Raw genomic sequence first — 19,905 nt, 5'->3', positions numbered from 1 at the left:
CAAAGTGTGGTGCCACAGGCATAATTGTGATCCTGAGCTGATTGCGCACATTCCATATTTTCTTTTAAGGTTGGTTGAAATTTTTCAAATTTATCACATGATATAGTTCAAAGTGTTGCTGGAGGAAAGTGCCTCTCCTTCCTAGCCCTCTTTTAAAATATGCAATAGTCCTCAGGGCTGTCGCCCATATAGTAACTCAAACTGGGAGAACCCGTCAGTCTTGGAGGACCTCCCAATAAGCAAAAAGTACAAGGGAGTGTAGCTGATCCCAGTTCCTGTAATCCTCGCTGACCACCTTGTGAAGCATTTGTTTGAGCGTTTGGTTGAATCTCTCCACTAAACCATCAGTTTGAAGATGGTATACTGAGGTTTTTAGGTTCTTAATGTGGAGTAGCTTAGCATCTTCCTTGAATATTTCCGAGGTGAAGGAAGTCCCTTGGTCCATAAGGATTTCTTTAGGGATATTGATACATGCAAATACCCCTACCAATTCCCATGCAATGTTTTTGGAATTTTCATGTCTCAGGAGAATTGCCTCTGGATACCATGCACCGTAGACTACAACTACTGAAATATATTTGTGACCATGTGCAGAATGTTCTTGGTGGTCCTATAAAGTCAACTCCTATTCGCTCAAACAGAATGTCAATGAGTGTGACTTGTATGAGAGGACCATAGTTTCTCCTATGAATTTGCCACAGTTGACACTTCAGACAGGAAGCACAAAAGCAGCGGACTTCCTCATTTATGCCCCACCAATAAAATCGGAACTTAATCTGTCCTAGGATCTTTACAGTACCCAGATGGGCACCTAGGAGCCAGGCATGAACTACTTTGCAATCTTGCTGCCAGAAGTCTCATGGGACTAGCAGCAACAATCTGACCTCACCCTCAAGCTTGGCTACACGAAATTAAAGATTGTTATTAATTACTTAGTGAGACCCTGATGGCATGGAATAAGATGTACGTTGGCCGTCAATTAGAGCAACTGTATTCGTAGCAAACTTAAGGGAATCATCATTCCACTGTTCTCTTTTGAATGAGGCCAGAGTTTGCCTAAGCTGGAAACGTAAAGTAGCAAGCAGATCTGGAGTGACCTCAATTGGCAGCGCGACATCCCGAGACACCTTGCTGTCTGTTCCCGTGGACATACTGAGTCGCTACGTGATTGTGCGCTGCTTCCGGCTGTTGATGCAGCGTGGAGACAGTTTGTGACAGAGATTCTTCATGTATAATCAGGCCCAGATTTTGATTCAAGGTGGTTTATGTCATTTTGCTTTTTATGTTTGACAAGTCTCGCCCCAGTATCATAGGATAGTGTGGCTTGTGCATGACCGTAACCCTTAGTTTTAGGGATTATCCCCTGGCTGCTGATGACGTGGATGGCAGACCTGTACCATTGAGTTTCCCCATGAATACAAATCAGACTAGTCACTCCCAGTGCCTATTGTCCCTGAAGGACGTAATGGTGAGCAACAATGGAATTGTTACTGACGGAATCTACTGTATAAGTGCAGTGGCCATGTGTTTTTTTATAATCATTGTAGTAAATGGAAGAGAGAGTGTTAGCCATTTTCTCCTCTCTCCCGACTGCATTTCATCAGCTCACTGAAATGTGGACAATGGGAAATGTTGTGACCCTTCTCCCCACACTTATAGCAGAGTGGGGAGTGACATTGAGCCTCTCCTGTAGTCTGACTGCCTGACTTGTGATACTGCAGGCAGGCTTAGGTAGGGTGACATACCTCGTCAGGGTTTTCCTGCAGTCATCAGGCCATTCTGATCTCTCAAGTCGCAAAGCAATGCTGAGGTGCTTAACAGTTGCTATTAGGGATTCCATGGATGTTATTTGAAGCCTATGAATTGGCTGGGCAAGAAAGTTGGAGAAGGCATTCATTAACTAGTCGCATGTGACTCTCTCCGCAATTTATTTGAGAGAGTTTTATCTGGCTTCATCCAGTGCCCAACTCTGCCTCATAAATCAAAAGCATGAGTGCGTGCTGACTGCTCAGGCTCAAAACGCCACTTCTTATATGACCTTGCCTTCTGATCCCAGCTGATACCGTATCGTAGCAACACCTCAGCTTTGAGTTAGACATACTCGCGTGCAGCTTGCTCGCTGAGGTCATAATAAACCTGCTGGGCCAGTCCTTTCAGAAACCGCTCCAATATGTGAACATATCCCACATGTTCCCAGTGATGACGGGTAGCGGTGCATTCAAAAACTAGAAAGAAAGTCAGTGTGTAATGGCAACAATAACTGGGACGGATCTGTCAGTCATTCCCATGGAGGAGGGGTTCTGGTTCTCTTACTTACCACCGCCTCAGCAAGCCATATCTGTACTCCCCATACCTGGACCCCCAAAGTCCGGAGTTCCACCCTCACGGTGCATATCTGCTCCCGTTGTTTTATTGGTCAGCAATGTTTGCAAAATCCTGCCGATTCGCCACTGTAATAATGAGATCTTTGGGGCACTGCAAGGGCTAACCTTGTATATTCAAATAAAACCCGAGTATAGTGCAATGAATAATGTTGAATCGACAAGAGCCTCCATCAGACTGACTCAAGATGGTGTTGCTTCCGTAGATAAAAGTGGTGGGCAGAAACCAGAACTGATGTCAGAGGTGTCATGTATGTCAATCTTCTGGTCTGCAGAGAGTGGAAGAGAAAACTCATTAGTCAACAGCACACTCTGCCCTTCTGGAGGAATAGTACAATTATCCAAGCCCTTAAACTATCCCTTATTCTCACTTGTGTGACAATATATATATATATATATATATATATATATATATATATATATATATATATATATATATATATAAAACAAAACTGAATCTTCAAAGTGGTTTCTTTCATAGCTCAATGCTATAAACACAAGAAGAAAATAATCAAATAAAAAACCATGATTCTATTTTTGTTCTCAGTGACAAGAGTTTAAAAATGGGCCATGTGCTTTTTATATGAACTAGTTTATTTAATTTTTAGTAGGTGAACTCCACTGGGTTCTCAGAAGAAGTTTACAGTTAATTACATACATGAAAATGATTGTGTTTTCTTTTCCTTTGGGGATCTGTGATACCTACAGTGTTTCCGTTTACCCATTTTTTGCATTTTCTTTAGACTCTTTTGGTAGCAGGAAGTTTGTGTATAGTAGTTATTCTGAAATAAAGTTAAAATACTGTTCTTCTTGTATTGCATTTCTTTTTGTATTGCATAAAGAACCAATAAAAACAGTTAAACCCAGAACTGTTAGTTTTTAAAAAGAGACATTCAAAAGTCATATTTTACTGATATTTACCTGTATATACATCTATAACTATATTCAAGCAGAAGTAGGAAGCAAAAACTTTATTATGGTGAAAATATTGGAGACAAAAACAGCTGTTGTGAACTGTAGCTGTTGACATGTTTAAAAGGAATTTGTGGAAGGTATAAGCCAACTGGCTACTCACTCATACCTGAGCAAACTAGCAGTGAATAAAAAAGATTCCCTAGGCAAGTGCTCAAAAACTGTGGTAATGATATGTGAAATGATTGGATAGGTCCCTCTGTGGCATACCATTAGTCATAATTCAGTCACCCATAGCTAAAAGAAGCCTCCTGGCACAAGTGGTACTTAAGGGACTTAACAATATGTTGTAAATACAGCTAAAGCCATTATCATATTACCAAAAAGGATCAAAAAACTTAAACAACTAAGTCTTTTTCCAAAAGTACCTCTTTCAGGATCAAGTTAGGATAAAACAAATAAACTGTGCTTTACTGATATGACCAGTTTAAGTGTTTTGCCAAAGAGATTAGGTTCAGTAATTCCGAAAATACTGAGAAGGAGAACTAGTAAATAAAGTTTAGGGTTAGGCTTTATAAAGCACCTTTTGCAGACAAGAAGTCACAAAGCACTATACAATAGACAAAAAACACGAAAAGTAAAAGATGAAGCTAGATAAGACATAGACACATAAAGATACACAATAAAGTTAAATCTAACAAATACATTAAGTAAACCAAAATAAATAAGTAGAAATAAAATAAAAATAAAATTAGCAACAATAAGATTCTAAGCTTGAAGGAATAATCATAAACAGGAATCTAAAGCCTTTTTGAATTTAATTTTGATTGACCATGAGACAGGAAAATTGACCTACAAGTGAAGGGGGATGGACTGGTGATGATGAACACATTGGCTACATTTAGTTAATTTTACTTTCTGTCAGAGATTTCTATCTTTAAATTGAGAAAGTTGTGTTATCTCTTAATGTCATGTTATTGTACAGAAGAAATATTAATTCCGCAGGGTTATCTTTAAGTAAGTACCATCTAAACTACCAACAATGATGGTTGTACATAGTTACTTCAGATGTATGACAGACTAAAGAGATCGTTCCTCCCCCACACTATGCGACTTTTCAATTCCACCCGGGGGAGTAAATGCGAACATTAATTTTATTTTAATTCTTTTCATTTTTATTACTATTTAATTTAATATTGTTTCTTTGTATCAGTATACTGCTGCTGGATTATGTGAATTTCCCCTTGGGATTAATAAAGTATCTATCTATCTATTTATCTATCTATCTATCTATCTATCTATCTATCTATCTATCTATCTATCTATCTATCTATCTATCTATCTATCTATCTATCTATCTATCTATCTATCTATCTATCTATCTATCTATCTATCTATCTATCTATCTATCTATCTAATCTGAGAACTATCTTCCAACTGAGTATGTATTTTCCCATTGCTAACATATTGTCTGGTGAGTCATGAGCATGTAGTTAGCATGAATAATAGTCTAGCTGTGTGTATCCCAAAGCAGTAAGAAATCTAAATGGCATCTAGATGCCAACACATTACTGCTAAGCTGGGTAAAGCCATGCAAGAAGAGAAGTACCCGTGGGACACAGCAGATAAGCTGTTACCCATTCAATGCATTTTCTTTAAGGGTGAAAAAATCTTCATCGAAGCATAGATCTCATGAATTCATATCAGTCAAATGAATAAAAGTGTAAACAAAGGACCTACAACATCATGCTCTGCAAGCACTCTAAATTATTATAATGCTCTAGTTGTGTACACAAAAGTTCATGCATAAAGGAAATTAGCAGTGATACAAAGGGAAGTATTGTGGTTTTTTTTTACAACTGAAAGTAATCAGAATGTTTTCATCCAGCAAAAGAAATACATGAGCACTGGAGGGAGGGTCAAGAGTATTTCAGAAATCCTTGGTAGTTACACAGGAGAAGATGAGTACATTTTATATAATTTTGACTGAGATCAAGAAATTCAGCTCAGGAAGACTGACAGCCTATCAGTTATTAAATGAACTGAAGATGCAAAGTAAAGCCTAGAATTATGTAAGCATTTCAAGCATGCAATATGACCCCAGTACAATGTATTTTTGATGCTAGATGCTAAACTTTTTATCAACTACTGTATGCGAGTGGTTGGACACTATGAGCATGAAGGACAGGGTTTACAGGATGTACTGCCATGTTTTGAGAGTCATACTAGTGTATATAATTAATCAGTTATCAGTATCATTTGTTCTACCTGTCATTTTAAGTAATTCATTCACCATTTTTTAGCTCGTGTCTATTCAATTTTTTTCCTTTCTACCTACCTAACCTTTTTAGTTTTCCATTGTGCCTACATTTCTCTTATCTGTGATTTCTTGTAGTTGTTTTATTCTGCTTTTTCCTATTAATCTCAAGTCAATTTTTATATTATTTGGATTTTTCATTCAATTTTTTTAATCTATTTTACATATTACTCCTTTATCTCCAGTTCTCTTAAATTTATTTAATATAGCCTTAGTACTATAATAAATAATGTGTCTTGATGGTTAAGCAATAACATAACTATATGCAGCAGGTCTGTAAATGCAGAAAGCATGTATCATGTCATTCCCTTGATAAAATTTGGTACTGTACATTTTATTGAAAGTACATTAATCTATCAGTGGAACATTAACCTAAAAATGCTCTAAACTTAACAATTTTATAATAGTTTGACAATAAAGTGAATGCCAAACAAAAGATTTGGTTAGTTACCTTAATTAAAGCAGTTTTTTATTGAAGTGATGTTTTCTCCAGGATTATGTGCATTTTCTTTAGGTATTATTTTCTCCTGCATCCAAAATTTTTTATTAGCATTCGAGCTTTGACACCGATCCTGCTGGAAATCCATTGCTGGAAAACTGCTTCATATTAATATAAATATATCTCTAAGAGAATATTGTTTAAGGTTTCTTTTTTCTAGAATGTGTGACATTCTAATGGAGCTTTATACAGTAGTTAATACTTCCTTTTTTACACATTTTCCAGGATGCATACAGTGAAATAGCAAACCTTTTTGCTGAATTTTTCCGAGATCTGGACATTGTTCCCAGTGACATCATTGCAGGTCTGGTATTGCTGCGACAACAACAGAGATCCAAGCGCAATGCTGTGCTCGATGAGGTACAAATTGCTGTTTTTAAATTTGAATTGATACACATTTAATCAAATTTCATTTCTCAATTATGTGTAATCACACATCAGCTTTTCCAAACATTTTAAAATTACTTATGACTATGCAAAATAATCATATATGATGGTTGCACAAACATTTTTTCAGCATATTCAATTCTTCAGTTAAGTTTAGCACGAAATGTCTCAGACTTACTCTGTTTAATTTAAAATGTTCCAATTGCTGCTGCATGGCAATTTGTTTCCTAGTACATGAGTTGTTGTTGTTCCTTAAAATGACATGTAATAAAGTGAATTTTGAACAAGGAGCTGTTAGAGATGTATAATATGCACAAGCTTTTGATTATGATGAACCTTCTGTAGTTGAAATGTCTCCTAGAAAAACCCTATTAGACATATAACTGTGTATCACATGTTCAGAGAGCATGTTGCACTTTCTAAAAATAAATATAACCTAATGCAAAAAAGTCTTTTGGTAGCATCATATTTTACACTGGCATTCGACGGCATTAATGGACAAATGGTAAATGTGAATGATATGTTGTCACAGGTGCTGTTTGTGTTCTGTGTTGTTCATTAATATGACAATAGTGTAGGAGTCAATGTAAGCTGAAAAGAAATGGCAGCTATATTCATGAAAATATGAACTGCAAAATCTGCATTTAAATTAAATGGCATCAATATTTGTGAAAATAAGAACTGCAAAATATCCATTTGAAATCGATGGTGAGTCACTCTCTACCTAAAGGACTGCCATTAAGAGAGCTGATAATGAAGAACCACAAGAAATGCAGATTTCTGTGTTCAGACTACCTGAATCGAGCAAATCTGCCAAACAACACCAGTAGATGCAAAGATGGGGCTGCACAACATCCACCTTCTGACGGCATGTCTAAAAGAATAACTAAAGAAATTTAACATTATTGTCTAACTGGAAATGCAAACATGCCCTGACAAAATAGCCACAGAATTTTAACTTGTATATCCATAGACCACAAAGCTTATCTAAACTCTTTTTGCTGCTGTTATGTCATATAGTGAAGTAACAGTTAAAATGACAGTCACTTGTCAAACGTGTGGAGCCCAGTAGCTGTGGAGATCTACAAGTCTTTTGTGACAGTCTATCTCCACTGTTTTGCAAATTAATTATTAAGCTTCAGTTACCTTGTGCTAACGAGCTTTTGAATGGATATCAGCAATTTTAGTTTTTTATTTTTGGATAACAGCAATTTTAGCTTTAGTTTCGAGAGTGTCAAGCCTTTTGTACAGTATCTTTTGTCCTCTCCCTGAAACCCTGACAGGGTTAATGCACAAACACGAGCAGCTGGGAGAAGGTATTTTAAGGAGAAGCCCTGTGAGTGTAGCCTTTGCAGCCCTGGACACTTTTTAAAAGGTTGTCCCCATGAGACTATATTTTCTGTGACAGTCATGACCCTATAAACATATGTATCTGTTTTAAGATTTATATAATTTTATACTGATTGATTTATTATATCTCCTTTTTATATAATAAAGGCAGTCAAAAATAATAAAATTAAATGTCCTGTAATTCCAATGGCACATCTCCTTAGTCAAACTGAGTAAATTCTACATTTATATCATAAGTATTCATTCTTCAAATGTTGCACATAAAAAATATGAGTATGACTCTATGTAACATTAGACAATACTAACTGGCATCAATGCAACAGTATTATTTTGATCAAATATTTATCAAAACACACAAAAAACAGTATTATAGAGAAACAAATAGATTATGCAAGGGGAACTCCAGCTTTTCTAACCATAGCTTAAATAATAGGCACAAGTCTGTAGAGTTAAAGGGAATTAGCAGCATGACTTCATGTTATCCAAACAAATACATTATTGTATTGCTTACCCTCATGACACTTTCCCACATTACTAATATAGACAGAAAATATTACAGACGATTCTGATGATGTAGTGTGTGACATAAGTTACATTGTGCAACAACTCATGAATTATTTTGATGTTTTCACAACTCGCACAAAAATGTTTTTCCACTGTTGTCCTGATACAGTCAATATGTTCTTGCTGATATTTAAAAATTATGAGATTTTGTCTACAAGAAGAAATCAAGATGTATGTTTTGCTTGTCATAACTACATTAGGAGTTTCTTGTACATTGCTGTTAATGAGACAAGTTTAACTTAATGATACAATAAATATCTTCAAATATTCATAATATGTATTGAATGAAATTATGTACATACAATATGTTGCATGCTCTTTATGTGTTCATCTTTGTTAGTGTTGAATTACTTCCACTTTTCTAAGGAGACATGCAATTAAGTATTTATTGTACGATATACACATGAAAAAATCTTGAATTTGAAATTGAACTTAATTTATATCCCAGGCAAACAATGACATCCTAGCTTTTTTGTCTGGAATGCCAGTGACCCGAAACACAAGATATCTTGACTTGAAGAACTCTGTAAGTATATCAGGACTTCAGAGAGTGTAATTATTTTAGCACTGATAATTTGCATATTTATGTGATACATTAGCTGTGTGTCTGCATCCTTTTTCTTTACTGTTGCCCTTTTCTAGTTAGCTGTAACTAACAGCTAACAAAGCTAAACATTTATTATTGGAGTAACTTGTGCTAAACTGCTTGCATACAGTTCTAGTCTTAACCTCATTCTGAGAAGCTGTGTTCATATATCTGAATAATGGTAATCTTATTTTTTCTTTTGTCTCATGCAGCATGAGATGGGTATGTACAAAGAAGTCTGCTATTATATGCTTTTTGCTCTGGCAGCCTATGGATGGCCCATGTACCTGATGAGAAAGCCAGCATGTGGATTATGCAGACTGGCTAGTTCCTGTTCGTGAGTGTTATATTTTCTACTGTTCACTCATCTACTAAAGAAAAAAAAAACTGTCATTATAAATACTTTGTGTAACATTATAAATAACGCTTTAGGTGAGGGTTGTCATACCTAATGCATGGTTCAAAAGCGGATTGTGTCCATCCCATCTTAACTCTTAAAGCAAAATACTTACTTAAAAGCGCTTTATTGATTTTTGCATATCTAAAATACCCTCTGTTGTGTATTTTGTGCCTCCAATGTATTTTTTTCAAATTAAATAAGTAAATAGTGTAATACTTAACTCACGCTTGGCTTAGGTCTGTTCAAAGTTAAATCTCTGTTGCCACGTTTCTTTTCAATCATTTCTAAACAAAGCAACAAGACCTTTCATGTTGCAATGGACAGTCTAATGTATCTTGATTTACTTGTTTCATGTAGTACAATAATGTTTGTTTTAAATTAATTTAAAGTTTATCAAACTTCTAACTTTCAATAGATATTGGTGTAAATACATTTTTCTTTAAAAATGAGAACCACATAAGAGTGTCTTAAGTTTTTAAAGATACTACAATAGGTGTTTGAAGATGCATTAGGTAATGTATTTATTTATTTTATGCTTTGCCATATTGCTCTTTATAACTTTTATTAGTTAAATTCAGGGGATTTGCAAATATGGCCTGGTGCAAGTCTTGCAAGGCAACATAAGAAAAATTGAAAATATGTTACCTTAAAATGGAAGTGCACCTTCTTTTATCCATTAAAAACCTGAAATACCCCTTTTCTAATAGTTAATATATTCTATTTGGAATTGTGTCCTCTGCAATTTGATATGCAATTATTTATTTGGTAATTTGAGTGTGTGTCGTGTTTTTTTATGGTACACAGCATATGTTAAGGTAACTTTTTTTTATAAAGTCTTATATTAATACATAGAACTTAGCCTATTTATATTCATAATACCTTTTCACACCTAATGATAATGTATCAACAAAAAATAAATACCCCTACTGTATAGTCAGCCACTCAGGAATGACTTTGTTATATTGTCAGTTTTGAAAAAAATATATCATAAACTGTGATGTCAAAAAACATGCTGTTATATTATCGCAGCTATTACTACCTAATGTATTTAGGAATAATAACCCATTTTTTTATATTATATGGTCATAGTGCTTGCTGCTTATCTCAAAGAGCAGTATGCATGATATGATCTAATTATGGATAGAACACCAGTCTTATATCATGCTTACAGACTTGTCTAGACATACCCGTGTCAATCACCAATTAACCCACCACTGAGTTCTGTAGGATATGGGAGGAAACCAAAGTACCAAACCAAAGTGGTTAATGTTCATATTTTATATAGATAGGTTTCTAATGCAATTTCCACGACCCTTCCACACCATGAATAAATGCAAGTGTCATGGTAGGGAGCATGTTGTATGTGCTAAATGTTGAACTTTAAAATAGCATGCTGCTGGTTGATCATCCAGTGTTTCTCTGAGCAAGCCACTTAACCCACCTGTGCCTATCATTAAAAAAAAATGTAAATAATTGTAATGCAGTTATGATTAAAGATATCAGATAAATTAAGTATCCATAAAGATATATTAACTACAGCTTTGACTGTGTAAATGGTTCTCTTTTTCTATCTGAAGACATCTGTGTGTAAATAGTCTGCAAAGAAAAACTGCTTTGGCAAGTAATATATATTCTAGCTGCCAGTATACTTTTAAATAAATATGATGTGTGCTGTCTAACTGTGTAGTTCTACCAGAATAAATACATTTTTCAGTGCACTAATAAAAAGAATTCATTGGATAGCTAAATAGTAATGTAAACACTTGAAAATGTTAGCTGCAAATTGAGAAGTGTATACAAGACAGAAATCAGGAAGCACTTCTTTACACAAAGGTTAATGGAAGTCTTGAACATACTTCCATATTATGTTTTTGCTGTTGATTTCTTGCCAGCGATTAAAAACCAACTGGATAAAATCCCAGGGCAATTTAACCATTAGCTAATGATTATGTATGTAGTGTCAATGTTCTACTCTCATAATATTCTTAGGTTAGCTGTGATTATTTTGCAGATAATAAATTATATCTGAAACAATTATGCACACTTCACTGTTTTTCATTGTAGGTAATTAGCCCTTTTTATTTTTTCATATTAGTATTTTCCTACTGTGACCAGGGAAGGTAACAAACTGTAATAGGGATGCTTAACCTGTTTTCCTAATGTTACACTCTACTAAGTCCTTGGCATTTATGGATGCATGCTTTTGTATGTTCAGCCCTCTAGACAAGTGTCAGTTGATTTGCTACTTGTTTTTGCATCAGTCTATCATTATTGACCTATCATAGAATTTCTGAACCTGCATGATATATAATTTTCCAATAATTTTCTTTAGCAATTTCTTTACCGAGGCTTCACTGTTTTCATTTCTGTAGTTTATTTTAATATGAAAATACCTTCATTAGGTAGAATAATTTTAAATTCCCCTTGGTGATTTTGCCTTTGATGCAAGTGCAAGTGTCTTTGCGATGCTGGTCAAAAGAGTATAATTTGCTCTGATGGTTGTAAATTAATAAGTTGAATCGCACAAGAGAAGAATACTTACACCTTAGTGTTTTTGTTTCAATGTCAATGTGGTATATTAGCTCACACAATCAACATTGCTGCTTATAGGAATTTTAGAACAATGATACTCAATTAGACTTTTTACCAGTAGGATCATTTTAATAAAGTCTCTGCCCATCATAAAATTAAGAACCACTTTTTTCTAAAAAGAATATGTGCTGCATATGAGAAGAGCCTCAAAGGCAGGTAGTTCTTCCATAAGAAATCATTGGCTTGTTTTACGAAACTATTCTTACTTCCATGTAAATGTAATTTTAGTGATGGTGGTAGGTTCACACGTTTGCTGTCCAGTTAAGTTCAGATTTTGTTTCTATAATGTTCAAAATCTGAACATATATATAGGTGCCAGTCATAAAATTAGAATATCATGACGAAGTTGATTTATTTCAGTAATTCCATTCAAAAAGTGAAACTTTTATATTAAATTTATTCATTACACACAGGCTGATGTACTGTATATTGTGGAGGACTGCCGGCTTCGTGCTCTGGCCCTCACCCCCAGGCCGCCAGGAGGAGCTCTCCCGACAGCAGGATCGTGCCCCGAAGTTCCAGCAGGGCCTTATGGACTATGAAATGTTTTTACACAGCCTTGCTGGATACCTTGGGGGCCACCAGGAGTTGCTGTGGGAGGGCTTATGGGCTCTTTTGTGCCTTATGACCCGGGAGTAGTCACGGTCATGTGAAGTAAAGGACTGATTGCCCTGACCCGGAAGGAATAAGGAACTGTAGACTGTTGGGACAGAAACACCTCCGGGTCAGGGGCTATAAAAGGGCGGTGCCTCACTCCAGACAACGAGCTGTGCTGGGAGGGAGAGGAGCAAAGTGTCTGGGAGTGGAGGAGAGAGTTTATTGTGTTTATTATAGTTAGCAGTGTTTTGTATGAGTAGTGTAGAAGGTGCTTGGTGCACTGTGCTTAAAAATAAAAAGTCTTGGACTTTTACCTGGTGTCTGGAGTCATCCCTGAGGGTTCAAGGGAGCACTAGCGCCCTCTACTGCCACACTGGCGTAGTCGGCAGGATTCTCTGGCCGTCTGTTGGCAGGGGACCTGCATTAAAAATAAATTTCGTGTGGGCAGACAACCCTCGGTGGATTCCCCATTTTTTCACGGAGGTGCAAACACCACCCGCTACTGAGAAAGCTGCAACTGTGCGCGCCATCCCGTTCTGCAGGACCATGGGCAAGAAGACCGGGAAAAAGAAGGTCAGTCCCAGCGGGCTGCAGGGCCTGACGGACGGCGAGAGGACCTGGACCTACCTGACCGGGAGAGAGGAGGACAGAGCGCTAATTCAGGCCGAGCTAGCCCGGGTAGCGCATCAATTGGGACACGGACCGCTGTTGAGCGCGTCGGACTCCCTAGACAGTCCGGGGGTTCCGCCATCCGCTACGGAGGGAGCTACAGGTATAACGCCCAACGTTTCGGGTCTATTTTTATCATGTTTTGCAGACGCCCACCGAGAGAATTGCAGCGCCGTCTCGGATGACTGCCTCATGCTTCGGCAAAATGGCCACAGCTCCCAGTAGGCAAGCCAGGATGAGAGACGGCTAGTGACGCACGAGGAGAACAGACTGGTCACCCGCGATGGATGCCGGGAAAGTGGAGGTCGCTCTGAGTCCTCCGAGGAGGTTGTTCGTTCCCCAATGAAACCAAGTCTCCTGGAAGGGGAAAAGAAATCGAGCGAAGCCGCGCGGAGAACTCCGGAAGCCCACAAGGTGAGGGAAATGACTGGACGGCCCTCCGTCGCAGTAGGAGGGGAGGGAGGCAGTCGGCCGGCAACGGCCAACCAGCCCTCGAAGGACTCCAAGTACAAAGAGCCTTTGCGCGACCCAGCTGAACACGTGCCAGGAGGAGACGTGCTCATTGGTTCCCGGCCAGAAGGAAAGCGAAATGCGGAAGCGCAAACATCTCCGGCCGTAAACATTAACTGCCTGGACTTACGGGGGCTCGAGGAATACCTTGCGCCCCTACGCCATTTCTTGCAGGATTTGGGTGAACTGAAGGAACGTGTGGAGGAATTGGGAGCGACAGCAGCAGCACCGTTGGAGGCTCTGATGGGATTCGTGCAGCGGCTGCGCCGGGAAGCTCCGGAGATGATCGATGCGGGAGTGCAGGTGAGTCCCTTCCGTGTCGTAGAATATAAGGGGACACAGTGCGATCTGACACCGCCAAGGATAAGTAGCGGGTGTCAAAGCACCATGTGCCCGACAGCAGAGAGGGGCACAATGACCGGCCGGTTGGTAAAAGGAGTAAACGGTCCGGGGCATGCGTGTGATGTGGCCGCCCGGAGCCGTACACGTCTCCAGCTTCCAACCGGTCGTATGTGCGAGGTAGCGCTGGCGATAGGAGCGCCGGGAGAAGCGCCGCTCGTGCCGGGGCAGCTGAATGGTGCTGTTCCCCGGGGCGAAGCAATGCTAATGACGCCGCCTCCTAATAATCATAGGACAATGGGCGTGCAAACAGCAAAGAGGCTCTCTCTTTCCCGTAGAGAGCCTCAAGCTGAGCACAAGCCCCAGATGAAACAGGAGATCCCCAAAATAAAGTGTGGGTCTCCTGACACATCAGAAAGAAGGCTAAAGGGCAGCCAAGCGGCTGTTATACCCTCCTTGGCAGATGAAGGGGCGGAGGTGACGCTGACGGAATTCCCGAGGTGTTTCTGGTCTCGTTTAGGGAGACACCCAGGAGAATATCGTGTTACAATTGCCGTCGGCTGGGTCACGAGTGGCGAGACTGTTCCCGGAGGACAGGGGAGCGGGTGGTTAAAGTATACACCGTACCCCCAAGGTTCGCTGAGAGACATGGACCACACAGCCAGGGTCCGGCTGACGTGTCCTCTTGGAGGAGGACGTCCCTCGCAGGGCTGAACGCCCCGGCCCCAGCTGTCGTCGCAAGGGGTTGTTGGTGTGGAGGACTGCAGGCTTCATGCTCCGGCCCTCACCCCCAGGCAGCCAGGAGGAGCTCTCCCGACAGCAGGATCGTGCCCCGAGTTTCAGCAGGGCCTTATCGACTATGCAGTGTTTTTACACAGGCCTGCTAGATACCTTGGGGGCCACCAGGAGTCGCTGTGGGAGGGCTTATGGGCTCTTTTGTGCCTAATGACCTGGGAGTGTCACGGTCATGTGATGGGAAGGAACGACGTGCTCCCGGGTTGAAGTAAAGGACTGATTGCCCTGACCCGGAAGGAATAAGGAACTGTGGACTGTTGGGACAGAAACACCTCCGGGTCAGGGGCTATAAAAGGGTGGTGCCTCACTCCAGACAACGAGCTTTGCTGGGAGTGGAGGAGAGAGTTTATTGTGTTTAATATAGTTAGCAGTGTTTTGTATGAGTAGTGTGGAAGGTGCTTGGTGCACTGTGCTTAAAAATAAAAAGTCTTGGACTTTTACCTGGTGTCTGGAGTCATCCCTGAGGGTTCAAGGGAGCACTAGCGCCCCCTACTGCCACTATATATATATATATATATATATATATATATATATATATATATATATATATACGATAACTCCTGTAGCCACAATAAATGCCTTTATTGAATAGACAAACCGGGGTGAACAAGTTCCTTTCCACTGCAGCCACAGCCGCGACACACATAAAAAAACATCAATAATAAACTAATAATAAATCATAAACTTGCAATATTATTTAGGAAAATCAAAACATTTTACTCACCAAAACTTCAGATTATTTGTAAACAAAATCCAACCTCCTCAAAAACAGCTCAATTACTCTGTCGTACGGATTATCCGTGCGCTTCAGTTCCATCAAAACCGTCCCTTCCTATTGCATTCGAAGCTAATGCTGAAAGGCGAACCCGCCCTATGGTATTTCTGGAATAAGTCTGAACTCGCTTTAGGGCTGAAAATGTCCGCTCGACAGAAGCAGTGTACATGGGAATGCTCACCGCCAAATATACCAATGTGAACAGCTGTCCCATGCTCTCATTCAGATTTTTCTGATGAAGGAAGTCAAGGAGATCAGTGGGAGATTTTCCTAAAAAATCATCCATGGCATACAGTACATTACAGTCAGTTCTGTTTTTAGCCGAAACAGATCAAAAAGCGCTCCGTGGCTCTTAAACTGGAGAAGGCTGCATGCGTGAAATTTTTCTAGTATTCCTGAAACTTCTGGGGCTCGAGGAGCGTGACAAACATCAGGTTTTCGTGGTCTTGAAATCTGGTCTATGTCTGGCAAATAATACTGTCCAGAATCCTGCCATGGAGTTGACCGTAGTCTGCGCGACGATCTTTCGCTCGGAGCATTTGCGGTGCATTCAGTGGCCGCGTAGAGTTCCTCATATCGGCTTCTATCCAATCAATGGGTCTGAATGCGGTGACATTGCCGTACGCCTGCTAGAGGGCCCTACTGACACCAACTCAAAATCTGATTGGTTGAAGCAACAGGTTAATCGACATTTATTCTGTGTTAGAGTGCCTGCACAACGGATTGTGAAAGCCTCTCTGCCTGGCAACAAATGATGGCTGAAAATGTGATTGATTAAATGCTTTAATACGAAACTCCACCTCCCACGGCTATCGAGCTGCAGTCTATTACAGTATAAGGAAGAAACTACGTTCCAGTTATGACCATTACGCGCAGAATTTTCGAAATGAAACCGGCCAAACGTTTGTAAGTAAGCTGTAAGGAATGAGCCTGCCAAATTTCTGCCTTCTAGCTACACGGGAAGTTGGAGAATTAGTGATAAGTGTGTCAGTGAGTGAGTGAGTCAGTCAGTCAGTGAGGGCTTTGCCTTTTATTAGTGTATATATATATATATATATACATACAGTATATACATACATATATATACATTGTGGAAACCGTAACCCCAAACACAGACAGACTGACACCAGGATGTCCAAAACATTTTTTCTTTGAGCACCACAATGCCTTCTCTCACCAACTCTCATGCTTTCTTCCTCTTTCTCTTCTTCTTTCTCTCTTTCTCTTTGACCTCCTTCCTCCTCCTCACAAGCTTCGTCTCCTTCCTCCCAACTCTGGCTCAATGTCTGGATGGAGGTGGCCCCTTTTATCATGACCCGGATGAGCCCCAGGTGCTCCCCTTGACGTCACTTCCTGGTGTAGCGGAAGTATCAGGAAAGCACCTGCAAGCACTCCGGGCCTTCTTGGAATTACTTCCGGCAGCACTTCCTGGTGTGGCGGAAGTGCTGCCATCCAGGATTCTCCAACTGTCCGGGCGCCCCCTGGCGGTGGCCACGTCCTGTCATGGGCATCCCAGCTCCGTCTTTGTGGCTCCCAAACAGACTGGGCGGCTGCCCTCTCGTGGCCGAGGAGAAGTATTGTCCTAGTTGGGGACTGTCCATGCGCTCCGGCCGGGCAGTGTCCCCGTACATCTGTGACAACATATACATACATATATACATATACATACATACATATGTACATATAAATACATATACATACACACACACATACATATATATATATATATATATATATATATATATTGTAAGACCGAGAGAGACAGTAGCAAGGGTTGGGGTTTTCCGGCCCGTATATTGTACAGAAAAAAAAACAGGTCAAAATCATAAACTAAAAGTTCATATCGCGACCGACTCCTGGCGTCTGCCATTTTATTGGGGAGGAGCGGAAGTGGAGGAATGTCGGGAAGGACCGCAAGGGAGGATGGGAAGGATGGCGTCAGGGCAAGATGGCGGAGGAAGGCGGAAGTATCGCACTGCGGTCATCCATGCCTATGGTGCAGGGCGGTCTTTTTCCTATGAGGAAGCAGAGGGAGAAAGTTAATACCCCACCATTCCCTGGCGCGAGTGGTTTCCCAGGTGCTGTCGAATCAATCCGCGCCTCCTACTGCGCGTGCGTGACACGATCCCCCTTAGCCCAGGACCGTCAGGTCGGGCGGACCTAACCGAGAGGTCGTGAATAGAGAGGGCATCGGCATTGGCCTGAAGGGTGCCCGCCGATAAGTGACAGTGAACTTATACGGCTGTAAGTCCAGGAACCACCTGGTGACCCGCGGATTCGACTCTTTGTGCAGGGACATCCACTGAAGTGCAGCGTGATCAGTCACCAGAGCGAACTCGCACCCAGCAGGTAGTACGGAGGTGGGTCACTGCCCACTTAATGGCCAAGGCCTCCCTCTCCACTGCCGTGCACGGTCTCCCGGTCCATCAGTTTCCGGCTAAGGTACATCACAGGGTGCTCGACACCATCGGCGCTTTGGCTCAGCACGGCACCCAGGCCTGTGTCCGGCGTCGGTCTGGAGAATAAGCGGAGCCCAAAATCGGGCGTCCGTAACACAGGTGCCGGCGTTAGGGCCTTCTTTAGGTCACTGACGCGTGTTCTGCTTTGTCGGTCCACACCACGTATAGGGGAGCGCCCTTTTTTGTCAGGTCAGTCAAGGGTGCTGCTCTTTCGGAGAAGCGGGAACAAACCGGCGGTAGTAACCGCAAGCCCCAAGAAAGCCTGCACCTGTTTCTTGGTACTCGGACGGGCCATTCTAAGATGTCTTTCACTTTGGAGCTCTGTGGCGCACCTGTCCTTGTCCCACGAGGTAGCCTAAATATTTGGCCTCCTTTAATCCAAAAACACTTCCGGGGTTTATGCGGAGGCGGCTTTAGCCAGTGTTAGGAGGACAGCTGCGACCTGCAGTAGATGCTCCTCCCAGGTGCGGAATAGATGACAACGTCATCCAGGTAAGCGGCGCTATAGGACTGGTGGGCGTCAGCACTCTATCTACCAGGCGTTGGAAGGTCGCGGGCCCGTGCAGCCCAAATGGGAGGACCTTGTACTGCCAGTGCCCGCTAGGGGTGCTAAAGGCCGTTTTCTCCTTTGCGGATGCCGTTAAAGGAATTTGCCAATACCCTTTTGTCATGTCAAGGGTAGTCAGATATCGAGCCGTACTCCAGCCGCTCAAGGAGGTCGTCAATGCGGGGCATGGGGTAGGCATCGAACTTGGAGATCTGATTCAGGCGTCTAAAGTCATTACAGAACCTCCAGGAGCCGTCTGGCTTGGAGGCGAGGACAATAGGGCTGGACCAGGGACTATGGCTCTCTTCAATTATGTCCATGTCCAACATACGTTTCACCTCCAGTTCGACCTCTGCGCGTTTTGCCTCCGGAGTCGGTAGGGCCTCTCCCGGACGATTACCCGGGCTCCGTGACTATATCGTGCTCAATCAGCGGTCCGCCGGGTGACTCGCTCACTACCTCGGGGATGGCTCGGAGTGTTTGGGCTAACTCCTGCCGCTGCTTGGGGTCAGCTCTTCGCCGAGGTTAAGGGCAGTTGTGCTTGTGAAAGGGAGAGTGACCTACGGGGCTGGGAAGCTCCTCTCTATCTCTCAGGGCTTTAACAGGTTGATATGATAGATCCTCTCACTTTCGGTCGACGGTTGGGCTGTTTTACCAAATAGTCGACGAGTCCTTTCTCTCCTTAACCTCGTAAGGCCCTTGCCAGTGGCGAGCAGCTTCGAGTGGGAGGTCGGGACGAGCACCATAACTTCGGTCCCAGGCGGAACTCCCTGAGGACGGAGTTGCGGTTGTAACACCGGCCTGCGCTGCTTGCGCACGAGTCACGTGCTCTTTTAGGAGGGGCCTGATCTTTGTGAGTCGGTCGCGCAGTTGCGCTCGTGCTCAAAATATTAGAGGAGGGAAGAGCCTCGGCCTCCCAGCCTTCTTTTAGGATGTCGAGGATTCCCGGGGTTGTCGCCCGTATAGTAATTCAAAGGGGAGAAGCCGTAGAGGCCTGGGGTACCTCCCGGTAGGCAAAAGCACGGCGGGAGGAGCTGGTCCCAGTTCCTGCCGTCAGCGCTGACTACCTTGCGGAGCATCTGCTTAAGCGTCTGATTAAATCGCTCAACCAACCCGTCAGTTTGCGGGTGATAGACTGGCGCTTTCAGGTGCTTTATCTGCAGTAATTTGGCCACCTCCTTGAGCGTATCCGAAGTGAAGGCGTACCCTGGTCCGTGAGGACCTCC

The 19,905-nt window shown here is 41.7% G+C and overlaps 1 protein-coding gene across 2 annotated transcripts in view; it reads left to right on the top strand.

The window, feature by feature from the left end:
- Window positions 1-19,905, top strand: part of dagla (diacylglycerol lipase, alpha) — a 326,959-nt gene that overhangs the window by 191,950 nt on the left and 115,104 nt on the right. For both annotated transcript variants that reach the window (XM_039755392.1, XM_039755401.1), the window contains 3 exons: window positions 6,335-6,469; window positions 8,859-8,936; window positions 9,209-9,333. In XM_039755392.1, the coding sequence (XP_039611326.1) occupies window positions 6,335-6,469; window positions 8,859-8,936; window positions 9,209-9,333 (338 nt within the window). The remainder of the gene's footprint in view (window positions 1-6,334; window positions 6,470-8,858; window positions 8,937-9,208; window positions 9,334-19,905) is intronic.

The sequence above is a fragment of the Polypterus senegalus genome, chromosome 1, assembly GCF_016835505.1.
Source record: "Polypterus senegalus isolate Bchr_013 chromosome 1, ASM1683550v1, whole genome shotgun sequence".
NCBI lineage: Eukaryota > Metazoa > Chordata > Cladistia > Polypteriformes > Polypteridae > Polypterus > Polypterus senegalus.
This window is presented reverse-complemented; position numbering and strand designations above follow the sequence as displayed.